The following is a 20,135-nucleotide window of genomic DNA, read 5'->3' as shown; positions in this document are numbered from 1 at the left end:
AACTATTCTGCCATATATGTCACTCAAACTACTAACAAAAGTGCATGTTCAAAGTTGTTCAGCTTGTCTCGGAGATAAGAGAGAATTTCTTGGGAACATCTTAAGTAATTCTTTTTTGTGTGCTCGTTTGGAACGTAATCACTGTCAGCCTGTCACAGTATTATCACAGCTGTCATTGAGAGACTTATGCACAACCAACACTGAATATGCTGGTAAAATAAATATCTCACAGCTTCCTCCTGACGGGATTTTGAGACAAAAACACAATAACAACTGGAATGAGATCACCAAGCAGCTCAAGCAATAGCATAGGCTGGCTTCTCTCCACTGATGCGTTTCACAGTTTCTCTCTGTGAACTCAACAATCTAGTCATTTGGTGACTGTAAACCAAATGTTCGTTTGCTTTGTGGTAATTATTCTCCATCTGAGCTGTAATGACAAAGCAACAACACAGCGTATCCACTGTGTCGTATGCTGTAGTCTGTCTGCCACAGGTGCAACGCCCCACAGGCATCCTTAACACATAAACACCAGTCAGCTACATAGTCTGTGCACAAACAACCAAAAGACCATTTTAATCCTTCTATTCATACCCTTACTACTTTTAGTTATCTTTTTAATTAAAAGATGTTATTTTTGCATACTTTTATTTACATTGCATCTCTTGCAAACACACTCGGGCTAAAACAGGAGCTGAAGTGTCTAAATCCAGACTTTTTCATTAGCTACAAGTGCCTCCAGCAAACCAAAAAACTTTTATGAAGCTAAGAGTGGTTGTACATAATTTAATATACACTCTCCAGCTCACACCTTCCCCTCCATGACTCAGGCCCCTAAAGGGCCCTTCATAGGCACAGACGAGAAAAGGAGGAGATTACACCATGTTTAGTGAAGTGTATGCCAAGAGGCAGTTGCAGTGCGCAAGGTACACAGCAACGTGATGTGTGTATCCTTGCCCTCTTTAATCTCTCAGCAGAAGCCTATAGTCTCTGGTAGCATAAATGGGATTGACTTAAACTAGCTTTCCTCCCAGCGAGCTTCCTCGTGTCTGCTGAAAGAGAACCAACGCATAGCCGTCGCAGTTATAGTCTTTTCCCAGACACAAAAGTGGATATAGCTAAAGCGTGCGTCAACAGACACTACTGCAATGTTTGTTAAGCTCACCAACAGGATATGGTGCCTAAATCCTACAGATGACTAAAGAAGTTTTTCAAAGTACTTCCAAAGTACTCTGCAACTCTGCTTTGTGGCACCACTTTGTTGTGACAAAATCAATACAATAATAAAGATCACTATTACATGTGTGGCATCTCTCTGTTACCTCGCTTTATAATACATTAAATACCTTCCAATCCCACTTTCTGAGATTATCAAGACACTCGGTTCCCATCAACATATCTGTTTTTGTTGTAGCTGTGAAAGACAGCAGGCACAGTTAATTTTAAAATAAACCTTTTCGCAAATATGTGGAAATATGTTTTGCAGTTTTTTCACATTAAAAGTGAGCGAACATTATGCACCTTTTCGTGACTCAGAGCTGCAAAACAAAATCAAGTGCACTATGTTTGGTTTGCCCAGGGCATGTCGAAACACTTTTAGTATTTTCATGGCCAGAGGCATGAGAGCTGGGTGAGATTACTAAGTATCGTGCAGTGCATTATAGCGGAATCTGTGAGCAGCTGGGTATAATTGTGGCCAATTACATCTGCTCTTTTTATCCCTTTTAAGAGCAGGCCTCATCCTGTAGATGTAACGGCAATTTGGTAATCGAGCTCAAAGTTACTCTATAAGGAAACTATAATTCTCGTCCTGGATATGCAGAGTTGTAAGTATGAGTAAACAGCTTCACAAATAAGATGTTAAGAGCAGATGGTGCCTCTTTTACACTTGGATTCAAGTTTGTGGACATCAAATATCTGCGAGCCATTTTGCATAACTCCCACGTCTGCAGTTGCTGTTTAAATATCACTTTGCAATTAATCTTCCCGTTGCGATAAAGTGACAGCAATGCCTAATAATCTGTGGAGAAGTTCAGGTCATTTCAGTGTGCGTAAAGTTGTCACCAAAGTGGCCTTATTGATTGTGACAAGCATGAGAGAAAGACTGAAAATAACACTTAAGTGGCTGTGAAGGATCAAGAGAATTGTGGAAGAGAAACTAATGGGATGAAGTGAACGACATTTGACTTAAAAATACGAGAAGGAACTAAGTTGCCTTAAATATTCTTGGTGTTATGGATATTTGTAAACTTAAAATTGTGCTTGGGGCTGCAAGGTGGATCGGTGGTTAGCAACGTCACCTTGCAGCAAGAAGGTCCGCGTCCCGGTGAGGACAGCCGGGATCTTTCTGTGTGGAGTTTGCATGTTGTCCCCGTGCAGCGTGGGTTCTTTCCGGGTTCTACGGGTTCCTCCCACAAGGTCCAAAATCATGTTGAGGTTAATTGGCGATTTTAAATTGTCTGTAGGTGTGAATTTGAGTGTGCTGTCTTCACCCTAAGTCAGCTGGGATAGACTCCAGCGCCCCCGTGACCCAAGTGAGGATTAAGCAGTGTATAGATAATGGATGGATGAAAATTGTGCTTTTAGGACAGCAATGGTGACTACAAAACAAAAGCACCTGCGTCCTCCTTTTTACCTTGACACAAATGACATGCATAAATATGAAACCACAGAGAGACTAAATAATGACACAAGAATGAAATAAAGCAAAGAAATACACATACTTCCAAACACACCCTGAGGAAAGCATATTTCTTTCTTGTTTTTATGTCTTGGACAGATTAATGTTCTCTACTGGACTTTTATTTCCTTTATTAAAGTTGTAATTTATTACCGCCCTGTACAGAAATGTATGACTAGTCACTTTTGCCAGATTTTTACTCTGTCTAATTTTCTATTTTAATTGATTCTTTTTGCTCTTTGTTGCATTTTTAAATGTTGGTATAATTAATTCCTTTGTTTTATGTAAACTACTTTCTCTTGTCTTTGTGTTTAAAAAAGTTCTCTACAAATAAACTTGCCATGCGTTTGTTGTGAGGATGTACAGAAGAAGCAGTAGTGCGTAATGAGCTATTTAGTCATGCTAATTGCTTGTGCCGCTTGTGTGTATGTGCATCTGGGTTTTAGTTGTGCTTTATGTAAACATATCAAGACGAATGTAAACTGCACTGTACATTTCACAAACAAACTACTAGTGGCGCAAATGTGGTATGATAATAACTGAGCATAACCTAAAACTTGTCAAATAAAATATAATTGCATGATGCGAAAATGTATGATATAAAAATCTACTGAAAAAATTACATGCAAATAAACACAGTTCACAACCTACCAGACTTCCCAGTTTAGATGATGAGGAGTTGTTTCTGTGTTTAAGCAAACCGCATCCCTCCAAGCCCGGGGCATCTCTGTGGTTTCCATGGATACGAGGCCCACCAGCCCCCTCAGACGAGGAGCGCAGACGCCTTTCCATCCGCATCACCTCATGGTAGGGGCTGACACTGCTACAAAGAGAAGCTGGAGGAAAGAGAGAAACAAAGAGAATCACAAACTCTGACAGGCAGAGAAATAATGGATTTAGGTGAAATTGTGATTCCAGAAGCAGATATAATCATCTTTTTATTATATTTCTAATGCAGTCAGCCCCATTTCCTGAAAAAGATAGGGTTCCTTTCATAAAAGTAAATGACAAAAGCAGGTTTTACTTCTTCGGCATTCGGTTATATCTTCCCTTCATTAAGCTATATTGCTTTCGGTCTAATGGTATTTATTGTTTTGTAATAATCAAGTTTAGTCTGAGTTCCTACACCGAGATTGCTTCGTAACAACATAACTACAGAATGAATGTGAGATTTGAGGGGAATTAATTTTCAGTCAGGCACATGGAGGATTGTTATATGTGCACTAACAGATACAAAGTGAAAACAGAAAGACAATACCACATCCTCTCATTGAGCAACAGGCTATATAAAAAAAACAACTCAGGACCTACTGCTAACCATTGTCTGCCTTCCTCTTTTTTGCAGCTATAAATGCCTGTGGATATATCATAACACTGACTAACAAACTGTCTCTCACTCTCCAGACGCTAGGCAGACGAGGAGGATTCCAGTATGATAATGATCCAAAGTACACTGCCAAAATCACACAAAAGTTTCTGAAGAAATAAGTTAAAACTATCACCTGGCCAATTGTCTCACCTGACTTAAATTCAACAGAACACCTTTCAGGTATCTTAAAGAAAATGGTAGAGCAACACAACCCCTCCAGCAAAGAACAGCTGAAAAATATTGAGCAGAGAAGAACATCTCTCCAGAAATGTGTGCAACACTGGCATCAAGGACTGAGTCTGCCATCGAAAAAAAAAAAAATGTAGGCATACAAATTATTGAAAAGGAAAATAAGTTACAGGTTTTGAGAGTTTCTACTGTATTTGAATATTGTAAATTTAATCTACAACTTTTAAATTTACATTAGAGCAATCACCCAACTGTTCAGCTCAGTGGTACTATAATTACTATAAGGTGAGACACTTTTAAATCATTTGACATTCACGTGACATTGCACTCACTTGTGTTGTGTACTTTACATTGATCAGCCACTGTAATAAAACCCCCAGCTTAATGATGTGTAGGTGCCTCTCGGGCTGCCAAAACAGCTCTGACCCGTCACGGGAGGACTCCACAGGAAACTCTGAAGGTGTCCTGACATATCACGTTCCAAGACATTAGCAGCAGATTAAAGTCCTGGGAACTGTGAGCTGGGGCATCCATGAAGTGAACTGTTGAGATCAGAGGAATGTTGAGGCCAAGTCAACACTTTGAACTATTTGTCTCGTTTCTCAAACCATAACCTAAACAATTTTTTCCTATCAGTTGCTCGTCATGCTTCAGACCATGACCCTGTCACCAGTTTACCAGTTTCTTGGATCACTTTTGTTTGGTTCTGCATATACGAAACAACCCACGAGACTTGCTGTTTTGGAGACGCTCTGACATAGCTGTCTAGCCGTCACAATCTGGCCCTCGTCAACGTCGCTCAGATCCTTACGCTTGCCCATTTTTCCTGCTTCCAACACATCAACTTCAAGAACTGATTGTTCACTTGCTGCTTAATATATCCCACCCCTTGACAGGCGCCATTGTAACGGGATGATAAACGTTATTCACTTCACTTTTATTGCTGTGGCTGATCGATGTACGACACTGAGGAGGCCCCATGATTAGCATGTTTCTTTGTGTCTACAACCATTTTACAAGAGTTTCACACCATTTCATCCAGAAAGATCTACAGTAGATAGGAATCTTTTTCACAGAGGCCCGTGACACTGTTAGCAAAATAAATATAGAAAATCCTGTTGTTGTTTATTCCAACATACCAGCTCACTCTGTTTTTTGCTGTTGTGTATCTGTTGATCCCACTCGCGGGAAGCTAGAAACTCACAGTGCAAATCAATATTCAGCTACATTCCTGCAAGCATGTACTGCAACACACTTTCTGTGTGTATGTGTCTGTGTTCAAAATGATATATACAACCAATAAGCCATTAATACCACACTAAGCAACTGCTGGCAGATGGCCCAACAACTACACCCACTTTAGAATACATAACAACACACACTTTGCAGAACAAAAGGATGATATTATATCAAATTGCGTTTATCAGTAATACTTCCTTTAGCAAAGTTTGCAGTGGAATGTACATAAATGTCCATATTTCATAAATGGAATTGTAATACTTGTTATTTTTTATTATTCACAAGTCTCATCACTTTGGTGTTGCTGTTTTTTTTTGTTTGTTTTTTTTAAGTTGTTTTTTTGGCCTTTGCAGCAAATGGCCATGAGCGGGATTCGAACCCACGACCGCTGCATCAGGGACTGTCGCCCCTGTACATGGGTCGCCAGCTCAACCAGGTGAGCTATACGGTAAATAAACTTAGCCACGACTTCTTTTTTTTTTTAGTGTCTGATCAAAGTATGACGCAAGGCAAACACTTATCGGAATCTTAATTATGGACTGCAGCTTAGGGCGGGGGGGTTTTGTTCATGTTTTGTTTTGGTAACAGAAAAAGCTGAGCTAAATAAACTCCTCTGTGTTATGTTGCAGCAGCTAAAGGTGAGCTCAGGAGGATACAACAAATTATCTTTGGTTAAGGAGCACACCTTCAGTTTGACTGTTTCAGTCAGCCCAAAACCAGCACTGATTTATGAGGCTTTTCTCCGTGTTAACTATCTTAACTTTTAAATCTGATTTGCAGCTGTTAATTTTCTTGCAAAGTTTGGAAGGATTCTCATTTAAAACTTTGAATTAGCAAATAATTTTGAAGGTGGGAAAGTATTATGCTCTACATATCAATACTAGCCAGCTCATAGTCTTCAGTTATCAAACGGAAACAAGCTGTGGGACATCAGTATAATATTACTTAAAATCTGATTAGCCCAGCTTGCACCAACTCCACTTACCAGTTTCCTGGGGGAATCTCTTTGAGAGGCTTGGTAATGAACTCTCAAAGATTTTTACTGGCTATCTTATTCACACTTGTTCAGCCATGCATAGGGAAGCAATAAAACCAAACAACATTCAGAGAGCATTAGCACTGTATCACTTCAACTACCTAATAAATGTTTAACTCATTTCGATATAGATTATTGTAAATGTTTTTGAAGACTACTTATAACAGTGACTGCATATTAACAGGAATTTAGTCATATCTATTTTTAAATTAACTTTCTTTTCATGGCAAAGCATAATTTAAAGTCCTGACATTAAGTCAGCTGTATATACTGGGTTTTGTTTTTTGTTTTTTTTTTATTGCCATGACTGATGTTTGATATGATTAATATTTTATTTATTTATCCGCAGATATTACCCTCAGGAAAAAACATTAGCATTTCCACTGTTACACTTTGAATCACAAAGAGGTAATTATTTACTACGTTAAATGTAGTTTAGTCATTTATTTTTGCGTGAGTGTCTAAGCGAGAAAGCAAAAACAGAAACAAGGGAAACAAAAGAGAGTATAATAATAAAAAAAAAAAAAACATCTAAGTCAACAAAGAAAGTGTATGTTTTCCTAGCAAACAACATTCTCTATTTACATCAAAATTTGCATTTAATTACTGTTCGTTATGATCATTCCACTGCCAAAGACAACTGTCAGAAGCTCCAGCGACTACCAGCCACTCACATTTACATTTATCATCATCAAATGCGTCAAGAAGACGATCCTGCAGCACATAAACCCAGCCTTCCACCCACCACTGACCTACAGCAGCTTACCTATGAAAGAATTGGTCTGAGGAAGAAGTGGTGCTCCTCACACCACAGTGACCCATCTTGAACAGCAAGGGAGCTACATGAGGATGTTTTTCATAGACTTCATCATTCTGTGCAGACTGGTCACTAAACTTATTGACTTAGGGACTTCTCCAACTCATCCACCTCTCCTCCACTCTTACACTCCACAGGGCTGTATGCATTCATTATTGTGCCCTTACCCATCCCACCAATGTCATCATCAACAAGATTGAATCATCTCAGGAGAACACAAAACAGACTACAGGAATGAAGTCCAGCGACTAGCAGTGTGGTGTTCTAAACATCTGGTCATCCTGAACACCTCAAAGGCAAATTAATGCATAATGAACATCTAGAAGAATACTGCAAACATCAATCCATTTTCTTTTTTTGCATGGAAAAGGTCCCTGTTTTCAGATGTGTACATGACTAAAGATCTCGCCTGAACTAGCAACATCACAACAGTAGTCAAGAACGCACAGCACCCAGCTCTACTTTCTAAGGATCCTCAGGGAAACCCATCTGCAGGAGACCTACTACCTCTGCACCATCAAGAGTGTGGTGACACACTGTATCTCTACATGGTACACCAGCAGCTTAGCAGGAGAGACAGGAGAGTCCTTCAGAGGGTCATCAATACCACCCAAAGACAACCAGATGCCCACTGCCTTCTTTGGAGGACTTATTCAGGTCTTTCTGCCTCAGTAGAGCAGCCAACATACTGAACAACCCCTCCAACTCTAGACATCATCTCTTTGACCTGCTGCTCTCTGGTAGACATTTCAGATCGATCATATCACAGGATAATAGACTTAAGAACAGCTTCTACCCTAGAGCCATACGAGAACTGAACAATGCCAAACACTGACACTGACTGTATGCGGCTTGAGTGATTACCCTGTACTGTAACACAATACACAGTTATTTCAGCATTTCTGCATCACTTTTGTACGTCTAAATTCCAAACTGCACTACATGTACACAAGGCCACTGCTATTCAGCACATGTGCAATGTTCTATAATATCTCAGCTGCTGACAACTGTACTGTTTTATATCTTATTGTTTTGAATCTTATGCCCTGTTGCTTTAGGCATTGCAGCAAATATTTTCTATTTTGTTCATAGCTTTATATCTTTCTATGTTCAACTGCTGTTTTGTTATGTGTTGTACTCTGGCAATGACAATGAAGAAATCCAGCTATCTGATGACCCAACAAGCCCACACAGAAGACAGTATTGTTGATTTAAGATAACAATTTCATGGAGCCCTCATAGCAAAGGAATGCCAAACAAATACTATGTTTTGAGTTTGTCTGTGGGTCTCTGTGACACTCACTGCACACATGAGTACGACATCTGTGTTTCTGTGGCTGTGGCTTCATATGCAAATCTGTGATTTTACTACAAGTGCTTGCATGAGTTTCGTACCTGCATGCGGTTTCCTCAAGTGAGAGGACCTGGGTTCATGGCAGCCACAGAAGCTTCCTCTTTCTTGAACAGAGAGCGTGTTTCTCGCCCTCCTTTCCGACTGCTCGGGGTTAGAGTGACAACCCTCACTGCGCACCACACAGGCCTCGCTCTCACTCGTGGTCTCTGTGTGGTAGCCTGTCTTCCTCTCCTGGACTAACTCCTTCCTCTTTTCGGCTGGCACCTCTTTCCTCGCTTCCTTTCTTTCCTCCTCTCTCTCCTTCCTCTCTTCCAGTGATTGTTCCTGCAGAGGTGCGCAGGGTACAGCTGTCTCTGGTTCTGAGAGGGAAATGGCAGTCTCATAGTCTGTGTTGTTGGCTGTGCTGGTATCAGGGAGTAATGGTTTTTCAGCACTGGACTGGGCTGGAGTGAAGAAAACCTGAGGACAGGACACGTTATTGAGCATGTGTAGAAAAAGAACATATTTCACTGGCAAGTTAATGAGGCGAAAATGTGGCAGGTTAGAGAGAAGATCCCACTTCAGCAAGTATTTAAGAGGTGGATGTTTGTGTCCTCAGGCACTAAAGTGGGCATGTTAAGACAGCAAAGTCATACCGCATTTACTCTCCTGTGGCCAAAACATGAAGTACAGAGCTTTGTTTTCGCAGCCATTACAGTGGATAAATGGGTTTCACTTTTTGAGTTCCCTCCTCTACAAAGACATAACTGAATAAATTCTTTGAAGGAGGATAACTTGCAAGCAAAAAAGGTGGTGAAGGGCAGTCTGCAGACATGCACAAGTTTTCTTTTTCCTGCCTCAGCTCTTTCTATAAAAGGACTTTTCATGCCCGATGCTCAATTTTTATGCCACATTTCACAGACTCCCAACAGTGGTCACAAATATTCATCCTTTACGGTTGTTGTTGTCGACATCCAAGGGCACCTGTGGTTGTACTGTGAATTCCTGAAGCACTCATATTTTTATCTAGCTGTTAGTGAGCGTACTTGTTTACAAGAAGAGTTATTACTAAAATAATTTAACAAGCTAGCATGGTGCATTTTTATCAGCACATTCACGCAACTGCACTCTTGATAACAAGCAATGTTTTTAGCATAAAACACACAGCACCTCTACATTGATTAACCCCATTTGATTTCAAAGCTTCTTAGATATAACAAGCACACTACCTGGGAGGTAGAGACGGCCACGCTGAAGTTCTCCGGAGCGGGTGGTGGGTCAGGTGGAGTCGTGTCAGTAGCAGGCCCAGGCACAGAGGCAGGTCCTGGTTCCACACCAGAAGCAGGGCTTGGAGCTGGCAGCGCATCCACCTCGGATACAGAGTCTTCTGTGATGGGAATAAACTCTGAAGGGGTGATGGCGGTGGTTCGATCCTCTGATATCATAGGGGATTGGAGGGAGCTCTCACCACCGGCACCGAGCAGTTCACCGGGCCATGACCCCGGGGTGAGCCCTCCTGCCCCCGGAGTGACGGTTGTAGAACTCGGAGGTTCCAGGTTTACTTCTGGAGGTCTGTGGTGATCAGATGTCCGGGAGAAGCGGTGGTGAGCTGAGAAAGACTTGGGCAGAAGTTGTTTCTTCTGGCGTGTTGACCGTTTGTTGTTATTACTGCCACCGCTGTAGTCATCGAGGAAGCCGGAGTCGTCACCTTCGTTGGCCCCTGAGCCGCTGATGCAGTTGATGAACACATTTCGATTGGTTGTGGAGGAGGATGAGGAAGCCTTTTCAAAGTCCTCAGTCTGAGAGCGGGTTATTTTCTTTTGCCTGTGGCTGCCAAACCCAAATGAGTGGCGTGACTTAGGGCGCCCACCGCTACTATCGCTGAACGCTGTGGACGCTGACGTTGTTATTGTTTGCTGGTTGTTTCCATTTGCGTCAGTGCTCTGCGACAGGGGAGGAGTGAGGTTTAGGTTGATAGGCTGGACACGTGGATCACTGTTTCGTTTAGCTGAGAAACTGAGAGACGGAGTGCGGAAAATGCTCCGGCGTTTCCCGGTGCTGCCTGAACTGGAGTTGGTGCTGGAAGGCGAGGACGTGTGGACGCCATTTCCCACTCCGCCTGAGGATGGAGAGGAGGGGAGAGACTCCTGCCTCTTACTGTTGCTGCGGCGGAAAATTGGCAGGCGGGAAACAAGTGTGGAACGGCGTGAGCCTGATTCACCCATCTAGAAGCTGAAACAGTGGGACACTCTGAGGGAACAAACACACACACAAAAAAAAAAAAACATTAACAGATAGAAAATCCATCAACTCAGGTGAACAAACGCAGAGACACTCCTGCTTTGTCATTGTCCACTGATTGTCATGTCCTACACTTGACCTAAATACAGTATCCATTGCATTCAACAGCTTTGTTCTCCGATGTCGGAGGCAAAAAAACGTCTCACAACAAGGTTCACATTCACTAACCTTCTAAGCAAATACTCAATGTATGCACAACCAAATGAAAGCAGAATTTAGAATTGAAAAAAAATAAATAAATCAATGCAAGGAGCTTTAGCGCACAGACTGTTTAAAGTGAGAAATCTCACACTCCCCATGCTGAACGAGTCAAAACACGCTCCTGCTGCTGCATCTTTATGCTGCAGATGTTTCAAATCGCGGTGTCATATGTACGAGATAGATTATTTCTATTCCGGAATCAATATGTGTAAACAAAAACCGCGCTGTTTACCCTGTTGCTGCTGGACTCTCCCTGTGAGATTTGCATGATGAAAACATTTAGAAAAAAAATAATAACTGCTTGAAAATTTTTAACAGCAAAACAGACGCTCACTTCACATTTATTCCAAAAAGCGGTTATCCGCTCTGAAAATACCCGGCATATTAAAGATGCCCTGCTGAGGTGTAGCTCCGTTACCGGTACATGGATGCGTGATAAGAATAAAGACGAGTCTAATGCTTGGACAAAGTTGTGAAATCTTGCATGGGAATGAATGAATGAATGAATGAGAGGCAGAATTTCTCATATTTTTAACCCAAAACTTCACACCAGTCTGGTAAATGCTACATAAAAAAAATGCCACAGTGGGACTACTTATATTATTCACATTATACGATGATGTCAGACTAAATGATGTGTACAAAAACACTAAATTGAGACAGGCACATAAAGCTTATTATGCCCCGAAAATCATATAAATGTAAAGAAAATCCGTCCATGAATGTGATTATCGCTGGTATGAGACCTGGAGCTTCTTTTTACATGCCACAAATTATAATTAACATTTAGCCAACCGCTGAATCATGTAGTGACAGACCCAGAGAGAGGGAGTAAGACGGAGAGAGTGGGAGAGAAAGTGAGGCAGAGAGAGCGAAAACTCATCCTCGTAAAAGCATTAGACCTATATTTATCTTGTGTGGCTGCATCGAAAACAAAACTGCCCTTTAGCTTGGCACCCATACCGTGCTTATTGCAATTATTTAAATGTTTGCAGCGGTGTACAGTATTCATACATTAAAGGAGCTGATTCTGATACAACTACTCCGCTGTCACAAGCATAATTACATCAGTTATTGACTGAAAGCGCAGCGTGCGACAGAAGACAAAAAAAGAACAGAAATGCTACGAGAAACTCTCATTTACTTGCCGTTGCTCACCCTCTCACCTGCACTACCTTTAAAGGGTGGAAAATAAAGAGTATCAGCCTATAGGGTTGTAACTTGTGTGCTCAACACTTATAAAACTCTACAGTTTTACAATTATTAGGTCTGTCAGTAAACACACTGCAGGCAGGGCTACTGTTTTACTGCTAGTAGGAACTGACCAAAGTTCCTCTTTTTAGTCACAGATTAAAAGAAGGCAATCATTTCTGTAAATACTCACGTTTTCACTGTTTCCTGCCATCAGTGATTCTAAAAGTGGCTGTGTGTTCCTCGTAATGTTGAAGAAGCAGCTTTTGTAAGAGCTACTGAGGTGTTTTGTTTCCGTTCTCCGTCTAATAAGCTTACATTAAAACCCTTTACTGAAGTGGCTTATTAGTGAGTCGCCTCCTTGAAAGTAAATTTGATCAACTTTGAAATGCCATGTAGATCTGATTTTCATTATAATTTAAGCCAGCCCAAAGACATAACAAGGCCCGTAAATATCAAAGACAGAGGAGGCCAATAAAAGTTAACAGACACAGTAAACAATGAAATGATATTCACACACCGCTCAAAGCTGCTACGCTTTGGCCTGTCTGTCCTTGATCACTTTAAGCTTCCAGAACAACTGGAGACACGCTGCAGGTTTAGCAGCCTTTTCAAACACTTTCTTTGCAGATGAGCCGGTACTTGAGAAGGTTTTTGTTTTCACAGCCGTTTGACCGAGTCGTGGCACTCTGACCTGACTCGTTAAGACAAGATAGACGTCCTTCAACCAATTAGAGAGAGATTAAAACAGATTGAGTACACCTCTCTTATTTACCTGACTAATAAGAGGAAATAAGAACATTATTTTAAGTGATGGCTTAAAGGTGTCAAGCCTTGTGAAGAGTGAAATGTCAGACAGATGTAAACTCACATTACTTGAACTGTTAAAGGGCATGCATACAACTGTATTTGCAAACTGCATGCTGCCTCTTATGGAGTCTGTCTGTTTAAGCTCAAGCACTTGAAAGGGGTTAAAAGACAGGTACGACACTGATGCTATTTGCTAACTTCCCCACAGCTCAGCTCGGTGTTAGAGAAGCAAAACTTCTCCTCATCTCACTTCCTCTTTCCAGTGCAATTAGTGATACTGCTGCTGTGCTGAATAACAAAGCGCAGAGCAAACACAAGCTGCACTGATGTGAGTTCGCCTGACTCCCATGAAAATGAATGAAGAAATTGACAAAAATAAAATAAAGGTATTCAGAGTGGACGCGGCTAGTATGTTTCTATGCTCTATGCTGATCTGTAGGTTTCTAGATTGCTTCATTTTGGGTTTATTTTCCCACTGCCACACTCCTAATGAAATCCTTTTGGTGATAAAACTAATAAACAAGATCACTATGAAGCAGTTTACTCCTACACTGCTGCGTAGCCGCGTAACACACCTTGAGCATACACTGGCTAATAACCATCAGACTAATGTGCTATACATTAGTCTGCCTGTAAACTCCTAATCTGAGTGCAGTTTTACACTTATGTGTGATTATCTGTCAGTCTGAAAGGATATAGGGTGTGTATTGGGTGTGATTAACTGGGTGTTTCCTATAAAACAGGTTCTTGATGGGAACGTTTTCTCAACAGTAACCACAGTAAACACCAAGAGAACATATTAAGCAACGCTGCAGTAGTTGACTTTTTACTAACTGAGTACTTACATGGCTGTAATTCAGTGTTCATAATCTTTATGTTTCAAGTAGTGGGATGGGAAGTTTGCAAAGTGTGTATTTTCAGAGAAGAAGTCAACAGACTCCAATGCTGATAGACCAATACACAAATATTGAGGAAAACATTTGTGATGCGGATATCATGACCAAACACTTTATTTTTAAACTATTCTTTTACCTCAGAAACAACATTAAGCTACGTAAGAAAATTCCAGGGTGATAACACGTCTTCGTTAATCTATGATACATAGGCATCTCACCTCACAGAATATAACAGACGTGAGTACACTTCTGTGTAGTATCACTTCCATCCATCCATCCATTATCTATACACTGCTTAATCCACACTAGGGTCGTGGGGGGCTGGAGCCTATCCCAGCTGACTCAGGGTGAAGGCACAGGGCTCAAACCTGCGTCCTGCTTCTTTGTCTACCAAATGTACTGCGAACGGGGAGATTACAATGTCAGCCTTGGTTTTCCCTCAGTATCACGAAACAGAGACGCCTATCAGTCCATTAACCATCAGGATGAGTCCTCTGGCTCAGAAAATCCCTTCAACCAGGCCCAGGACAGCAAACCGGGAGTCCGCACATACTGAGGGAAACCGGTGTTGAACAATGAACAGGTCACCAGTCTATCACAGGGCCACACTTAGAGACAGACAACCAAGCACACTCACATTCACACCTACGGACAATTTAGACTTACCCATTAACCTCAACATGTTTTTGGAACCCGGAGAGAACCCACGCTGCACGGGAAAAGATCTACGCAGAAAGATCCCGGGTGTCCTCACCAGGATGCGAACCGGCGACCTTCTAGCTGCGAGGCAAGGGTGCTAACCACCGCTCCACCTTGCAGTCCACTTAAATATCCAATTATTCAAAATTATAAAACCTCTAACAACTTGCATTATTTCTGCACTGAACAGTACAGTATTTGTTCTTGTGTAAAATTATAAGAGTTTAGATTTACTATTTAAAAAATACAGGTCCAGCAGTGAAAACTCTAATTTCTAGCATTCTTCTAAAGCTATTTTTTGGCCTTTTTTTGATAGTGCAGTGAGCGAGACAGACAGAAAACTGGGGGAGAAGAATGGAGGAAGGACCTGTGGAAAAGGGCCATGAGCAGGATTCGAACTCATGACCTTCACATCAGGGGACTGTAGCCCCTATACATGGGACGCCAGTTCAACCAGGTGAGCTATATATAGCGGCGCCCAATTTTTAGCATTCTTGAGAAAGATGTTTCGTTGCTGCTCTTTACTAAAGGGATGGTTTTGCACTGCCCATCACTCTCAAGCATCCCAAGGTGTTCCACTGGATTCAAGTCAGACGACATACTTTGCCAGGTCATAGTTTCCATCTAACAGTCCCACCTCTAAGCTTCACTGTCGGGACTACGTATTGACTGTGGTAATCCTGACCAGGTACTTGCCAAACAAGCCGGACGTCATCTGAACTGATCAAATTAATCTCATCCAACCAAAGAAAGTTTAGGCATGCAGTTTAGTACCAAACAGCAAGCAAGAGTATTTTTCTTGGAAGCCATTCACAGAGACTCACGTTACGCAACGTCCTTCACACTGTATGAGTTGTCACAGAAACTGTCATTTCTATTGATAAGCACTATGCCAGCGTGCCTTGCCTGTCTGTTTTTCCAAGGTAGGTTAGATTAGATTGCACTTTATTTTTCACCACAAATGGGGAAACTCACTTGTTGCAGCAGTATGGATACAGTGCACAAAAGATAAAAAGGACAAAAAAACATGACAGGAAGAAAAAGGAACTAATAAACTATAAATAGGAAGAGCTGAGAAATGTAATGCAATAGAGCTACACACACACACACACACGTTAAAGATCCATATAGTGGATACAATGAACTTAAAAAATATAAAAGATAAATAAAATAGAATAAAATATGGTACAATATAATAATGATTGCACATAAGGGAGATAAATTGCACACAGTAAGGGGCTATATTGCACGTGAGAAAAGCGATTGTGGAAAAAAAAAGATTGTGAAAGTAGAGCCGTGCAGAGAAAAGTGAGAAAGTGTTGGTGTTTGCAGGGCATTTTAGTGAACACCATTGAGTTTTTTAATTGCTAATAAGATCAAATACTCGACTCTACAACACAGAAATAATGCAGTTATTGAGAGGTGAGGCAATTTGAAATAATTTGACATTTATGTGATTTTTGCATGTATTTTTTAAGTTCTGTTTCCTTTAAATTAAATTGATTTTAACTCACTCACGGGAAGCATGTCAAACATACCCGCCTCTTTCCTACAGGCCAGGACATGTGGTCAAAACAACAAGCTGTCTTGAGCAACAGAATGGCACTGAAGCGACAAGTGCATCTCACTTTTGGCCCCATAGAAACACTGCTAGTGTGAACACATGACAATCACCTTGTGCTGGGTCACTGACAAAACTGCAATCAAAATGAAAACCTGCTAATTGGAAATCCCTTTATATGAACATCGATCTGAATGTGGATGCAATAACAGGGAACGCTGTGGTGGCTGAGAGCAGAGCGTGCTGAAACTTGAGAAAACACATGCAAAACACGGCATATGCATGGCTTTTATAGGCAAGAAAAAGTCCAAGAGTAAACTGAGAAAAAACATGAACACATACATGACACAGAGAAACACAAGCAGATAAGAGAATGATGGAAGCATAGCAGTAACAGATAAAAACAACCAGTAAGACAGGATTTAACTGCGTCACTCAGACATAGCTGTGATGGAAAGTAGTTGAAAAATAGCTGTACTGTAACAGAAATTATATTTTTTAATCATTCATTACACATTAATAAGCAGCTCAGATATGTAATAGATGATACTATCATTCTTATTAAGCTGGGTGGACACGATTACTCACAACCTAAACTGACAGGTTGTCCAGGAATATCATGTCATCAAAGAATACGGCCTCTGACTACATTTTAGAACTTCTCTGGCCCTAATATATGATTAGCAGATCCTCAAACAAGCTGCTGTTAACAGTCCCACAATCAAGGCCAGTGTGTGAGGGAAGCTTCCTCTTTCAATCAAATGTTCCTCTTCCAAGACAAATCTCAGGATGTGTATGTTTTCAGCTGGTTTTGGTGGCTCTCAATGGTCTTAATAATTTAGCACTCCATATTTCTTCCATCCATCCATCCATTATCTATACACCGCTGAATCCTCACTAGGGTCGCGGGGGGGCTGGAGTCTATCCCAGCTGACTCAGGGTGAAGGCAGGGGACAATTTAGCACTCTATATTTCTTATATTTTAGAAGTTGATTTGACAAGTTGTTCGCCTGTTTTGCCTTGTTTTTTTGTGAGTGTTTTTGTTGCATTCAGCACTCTGGACAACTCAGGTTGTTTTAAAAAGGTGCTGTATAAATAAACTTGAGTTGATGCTAAACACTGTTATGGAACACGGTGCTTCGGTTTTAGCCGATCATGTACATGCAGGCTTCAGCTGCAGTGAATAAGATATGTTTTGGTAATAAAGTGTTCAGGTTCGTGCTTTTCTTCAGCTACAAGTCCAAGCACAGAGTCTGAGCTCACTGCAGACCCACAGAAGAGAAGACAGCTTGGCTAAATATACAGACAAGTAACAAACTAAAGGAAAATCCCGAGCCCTTGACCCCGCAGAGAGATGATCTGGTGGCTCTGTTATGCTGTCGGAGGGTATTTTGCCACCATGCTTACAGGGAAGGGTCACTAAAAATCAATACAAAGTTGTGGGCGCAAGGGGTCACCGAATGGTTTGAGTATGAAAATGCTGTGACTCATCTGCTATGGCCTTCTCAGTCCTCAGATCTCTACCCAGTGGAGCACCTAAGGGAGACTGGTGTGTTCGTCAGCGCTGCCTACCAGCATCATCAAAACACCAGTTGAGCTAATATGTTATGGAAGAATGACCCTCTAGCAGAATTCAGACACTTGGATAATTAATTCAAAGGCACACTGAAGCGGTTCTGGCAGCATGTGGTCGCAAAAAAACACCTGCTTAAGATGCTTTATATTGTTTTTTTTCCCTTTAACTTACCACCTGTCTGTATACACACACTGCAAAAGACACTATAAGATAAAGAGAAGACAATAAAGATTAAACACACAACTAAGTAAGGAATTTTCAATTAGGATTCTAAGACGAATGCTTTTTTTTCTACACATAATCAGTCTCCAGGAACCATCAACTCAGGGATAGTGGCTGTTTGCACAGAGGAGCGAGGAAACAGGATTTCCAGCCTATTGTTTTAAAGTTCCTCTCCAGTCATCGATTAAACACTTAAAATCTCATCTCTGTGTATTACAGTTGCACATTAACGAGTGTTTTTTTCCATGTAAATAACCCCTTCCTGCCTTAAAATGGTTGAAACAGACACTTAAAGTTGGATTTCCTTTTACTTTATCATGACGGATATTATATTTAACAACACAAAGGTGTTACTGCATGATTATTGATCACAGAATACTGTACTGCAAACAAAGTGCATCAGTGCTACCCAAGCACACATTTGCTGGCTTCAAATGAAGAGAATGAATCATATATTTTGGCTGAAATGGGTTCAGGTTAGTGCTTTTGAGTCCTGATTTTTTACACTTTCCACTGCAAAGCCACACAAGATAAGACATCCCTTTACCCAGCTGATGAATATTGTGCCCCTTGAAGCTTTTTTTTTGCTGTACATGTGCTGTGTTATGTTTGCTGGTACTTAGTCATGATGTGTGACTGCTTTATAATGCATCCAAACCACAACAATGAGAGGCCCTTAGCATGTTGTTACAGTGTGCTTACAGTAATGCCTACAGTTCCTACAACGGGCCCGGCTGCTGCTGTTTACTCCATCTGCTAATACAGCTAGTTATCATATGAAACAGCTTGCATGAGATGTGAAGCAGACATGTAAATGCATGGATCCAGCAGCAGCAGCAGCAGCTCCCCAGCAGGACGCCGACAACTGTCAAACCGAAAACGTCAACAACGCTTTGAATCCTACCGACCTTAAATCCCGGCTAGCTAGCTGGGTCAGTCCGCTGACACTCCGGGGCTAATGCTTCCTACGACATTTTATCAATACCAACACCGTGCGGCGCTTCCTTCGAGCCGCAAAAGGTCAGCGGTGTCCGAGGAGAAGGAGGGGGAAGCTCCTCCGTAGCGGCGGTTCGAGGCTAGCAGGCGGCGGGGCAAACAACACACCGAAGCGACCGTTAACGTGCGTACGTTACCTTCAGCGGGGGTTCCTGGAAGTCTCCGCCGAGGCCCGTTGTGGAGCAGAAAGCGGCGGAGTAAACCTTTCGCTTTGTGGTCACGCGAGTTGTTCTATCCTACATGAGGACGTGTGGTTGTACAATGGTACTGGAATCGTACTGAGGTAGCACCTTGTGTTGCACTGACGCCGATATTACACCTCAGTGACGTGGAGCGTCTCCTTCCTCCTTCGTCTCTTCCGCGTTGCAACGACAGACCGCGAGCGTGCACAGCGTGACGTCCCTCCTCCTCCTCCTCCTCCTCCTCCTCCCGTAGGCTGCACAGCTCAGCATCCCTCAGCAGGTGGATGGATGGATGGATGGATGGACGACCCAGCTCTTCTTTGATCAGTATCATCTATAGACACATCCCATTAATAGACTCTTGTTATACATGACCCACTGGATATCAGTAATCTCTATGTAAATATGTATAACACATGGATGTATGCACACACAGACAACACTTCAATTTCACAGTCTCCTTATAAAAGATAAGATAAGATAAGATAAGCTCAACCTTTCTGATACATTTTGATCCATATATTTAAACCTATGTGTATAGATGAGGCATGATGAATATACATATGAATATCGACAGGTATGACATGATCAATATACATATAGATATGTACAGTTATGACATGACAAACTGGCTTACATATATATGCAACTATGAAATGATTATTTTGTATATGGATATGTACATCTATGATGTGGTGAATATAAATCTGGATAAGTACAGATATGGCATGATGCATAATGTATCCAACTGAACTACACCTACATCATGTCAAACTGTATTTACATTTATAAAGATTCAATATGTGCTCTTCATTATTTATGACTTTTCTGTTTTTA

The 20,135-nt window shown here is 41.4% G+C and overlaps 1 protein-coding gene across 1 annotated transcript in view; it reads right to left on the bottom strand.

The window, feature by feature from the left end:
• Positions 1-19,478, bottom strand: part of ccser1 (coiled-coil serine-rich protein 1) — a 124,572-nt gene extending 105,094 nt beyond the window's left edge. Inside the window, exons 1-4 of the mRNA XM_008286309.1 lie at positions 19,254-19,478; positions 9,893-10,913; positions 8,726-9,143; positions 3,332-3,516 (exon numbers count right to left, since the gene is read on the bottom strand). Coding sequence (XP_008284531.1) covers positions 3,332-3,516; positions 8,726-9,143; positions 9,893-10,888 — 1,599 coding nt within the window. The 5' untranslated portion in view covers positions 10,889-10,913; positions 19,254-19,478. The remainder of the gene's footprint in view (positions 1-3,331; positions 3,517-8,725; positions 9,144-9,892; positions 10,914-19,253) is intronic.
• Between the last annotated feature and the right edge of the window lie 657 nt (positions 19,479-20,135).

Source organism: Stegastes partitus, unplaced genomic scaffold, assembly GCF_000690725.1.
Source record: "Stegastes partitus isolate 25-593 unplaced genomic scaffold, Stegastes_partitus-1.0.2 Scaffold448, whole genome shotgun sequence".
Taxonomy (NCBI): domain Eukaryota; kingdom Metazoa; phylum Chordata; class Actinopteri; family Pomacentridae; genus Stegastes; species Stegastes partitus.
Note: the sequence above shows the minus strand (reverse complement) of the source record. Positions and strands in the feature narration are given on the sequence as shown.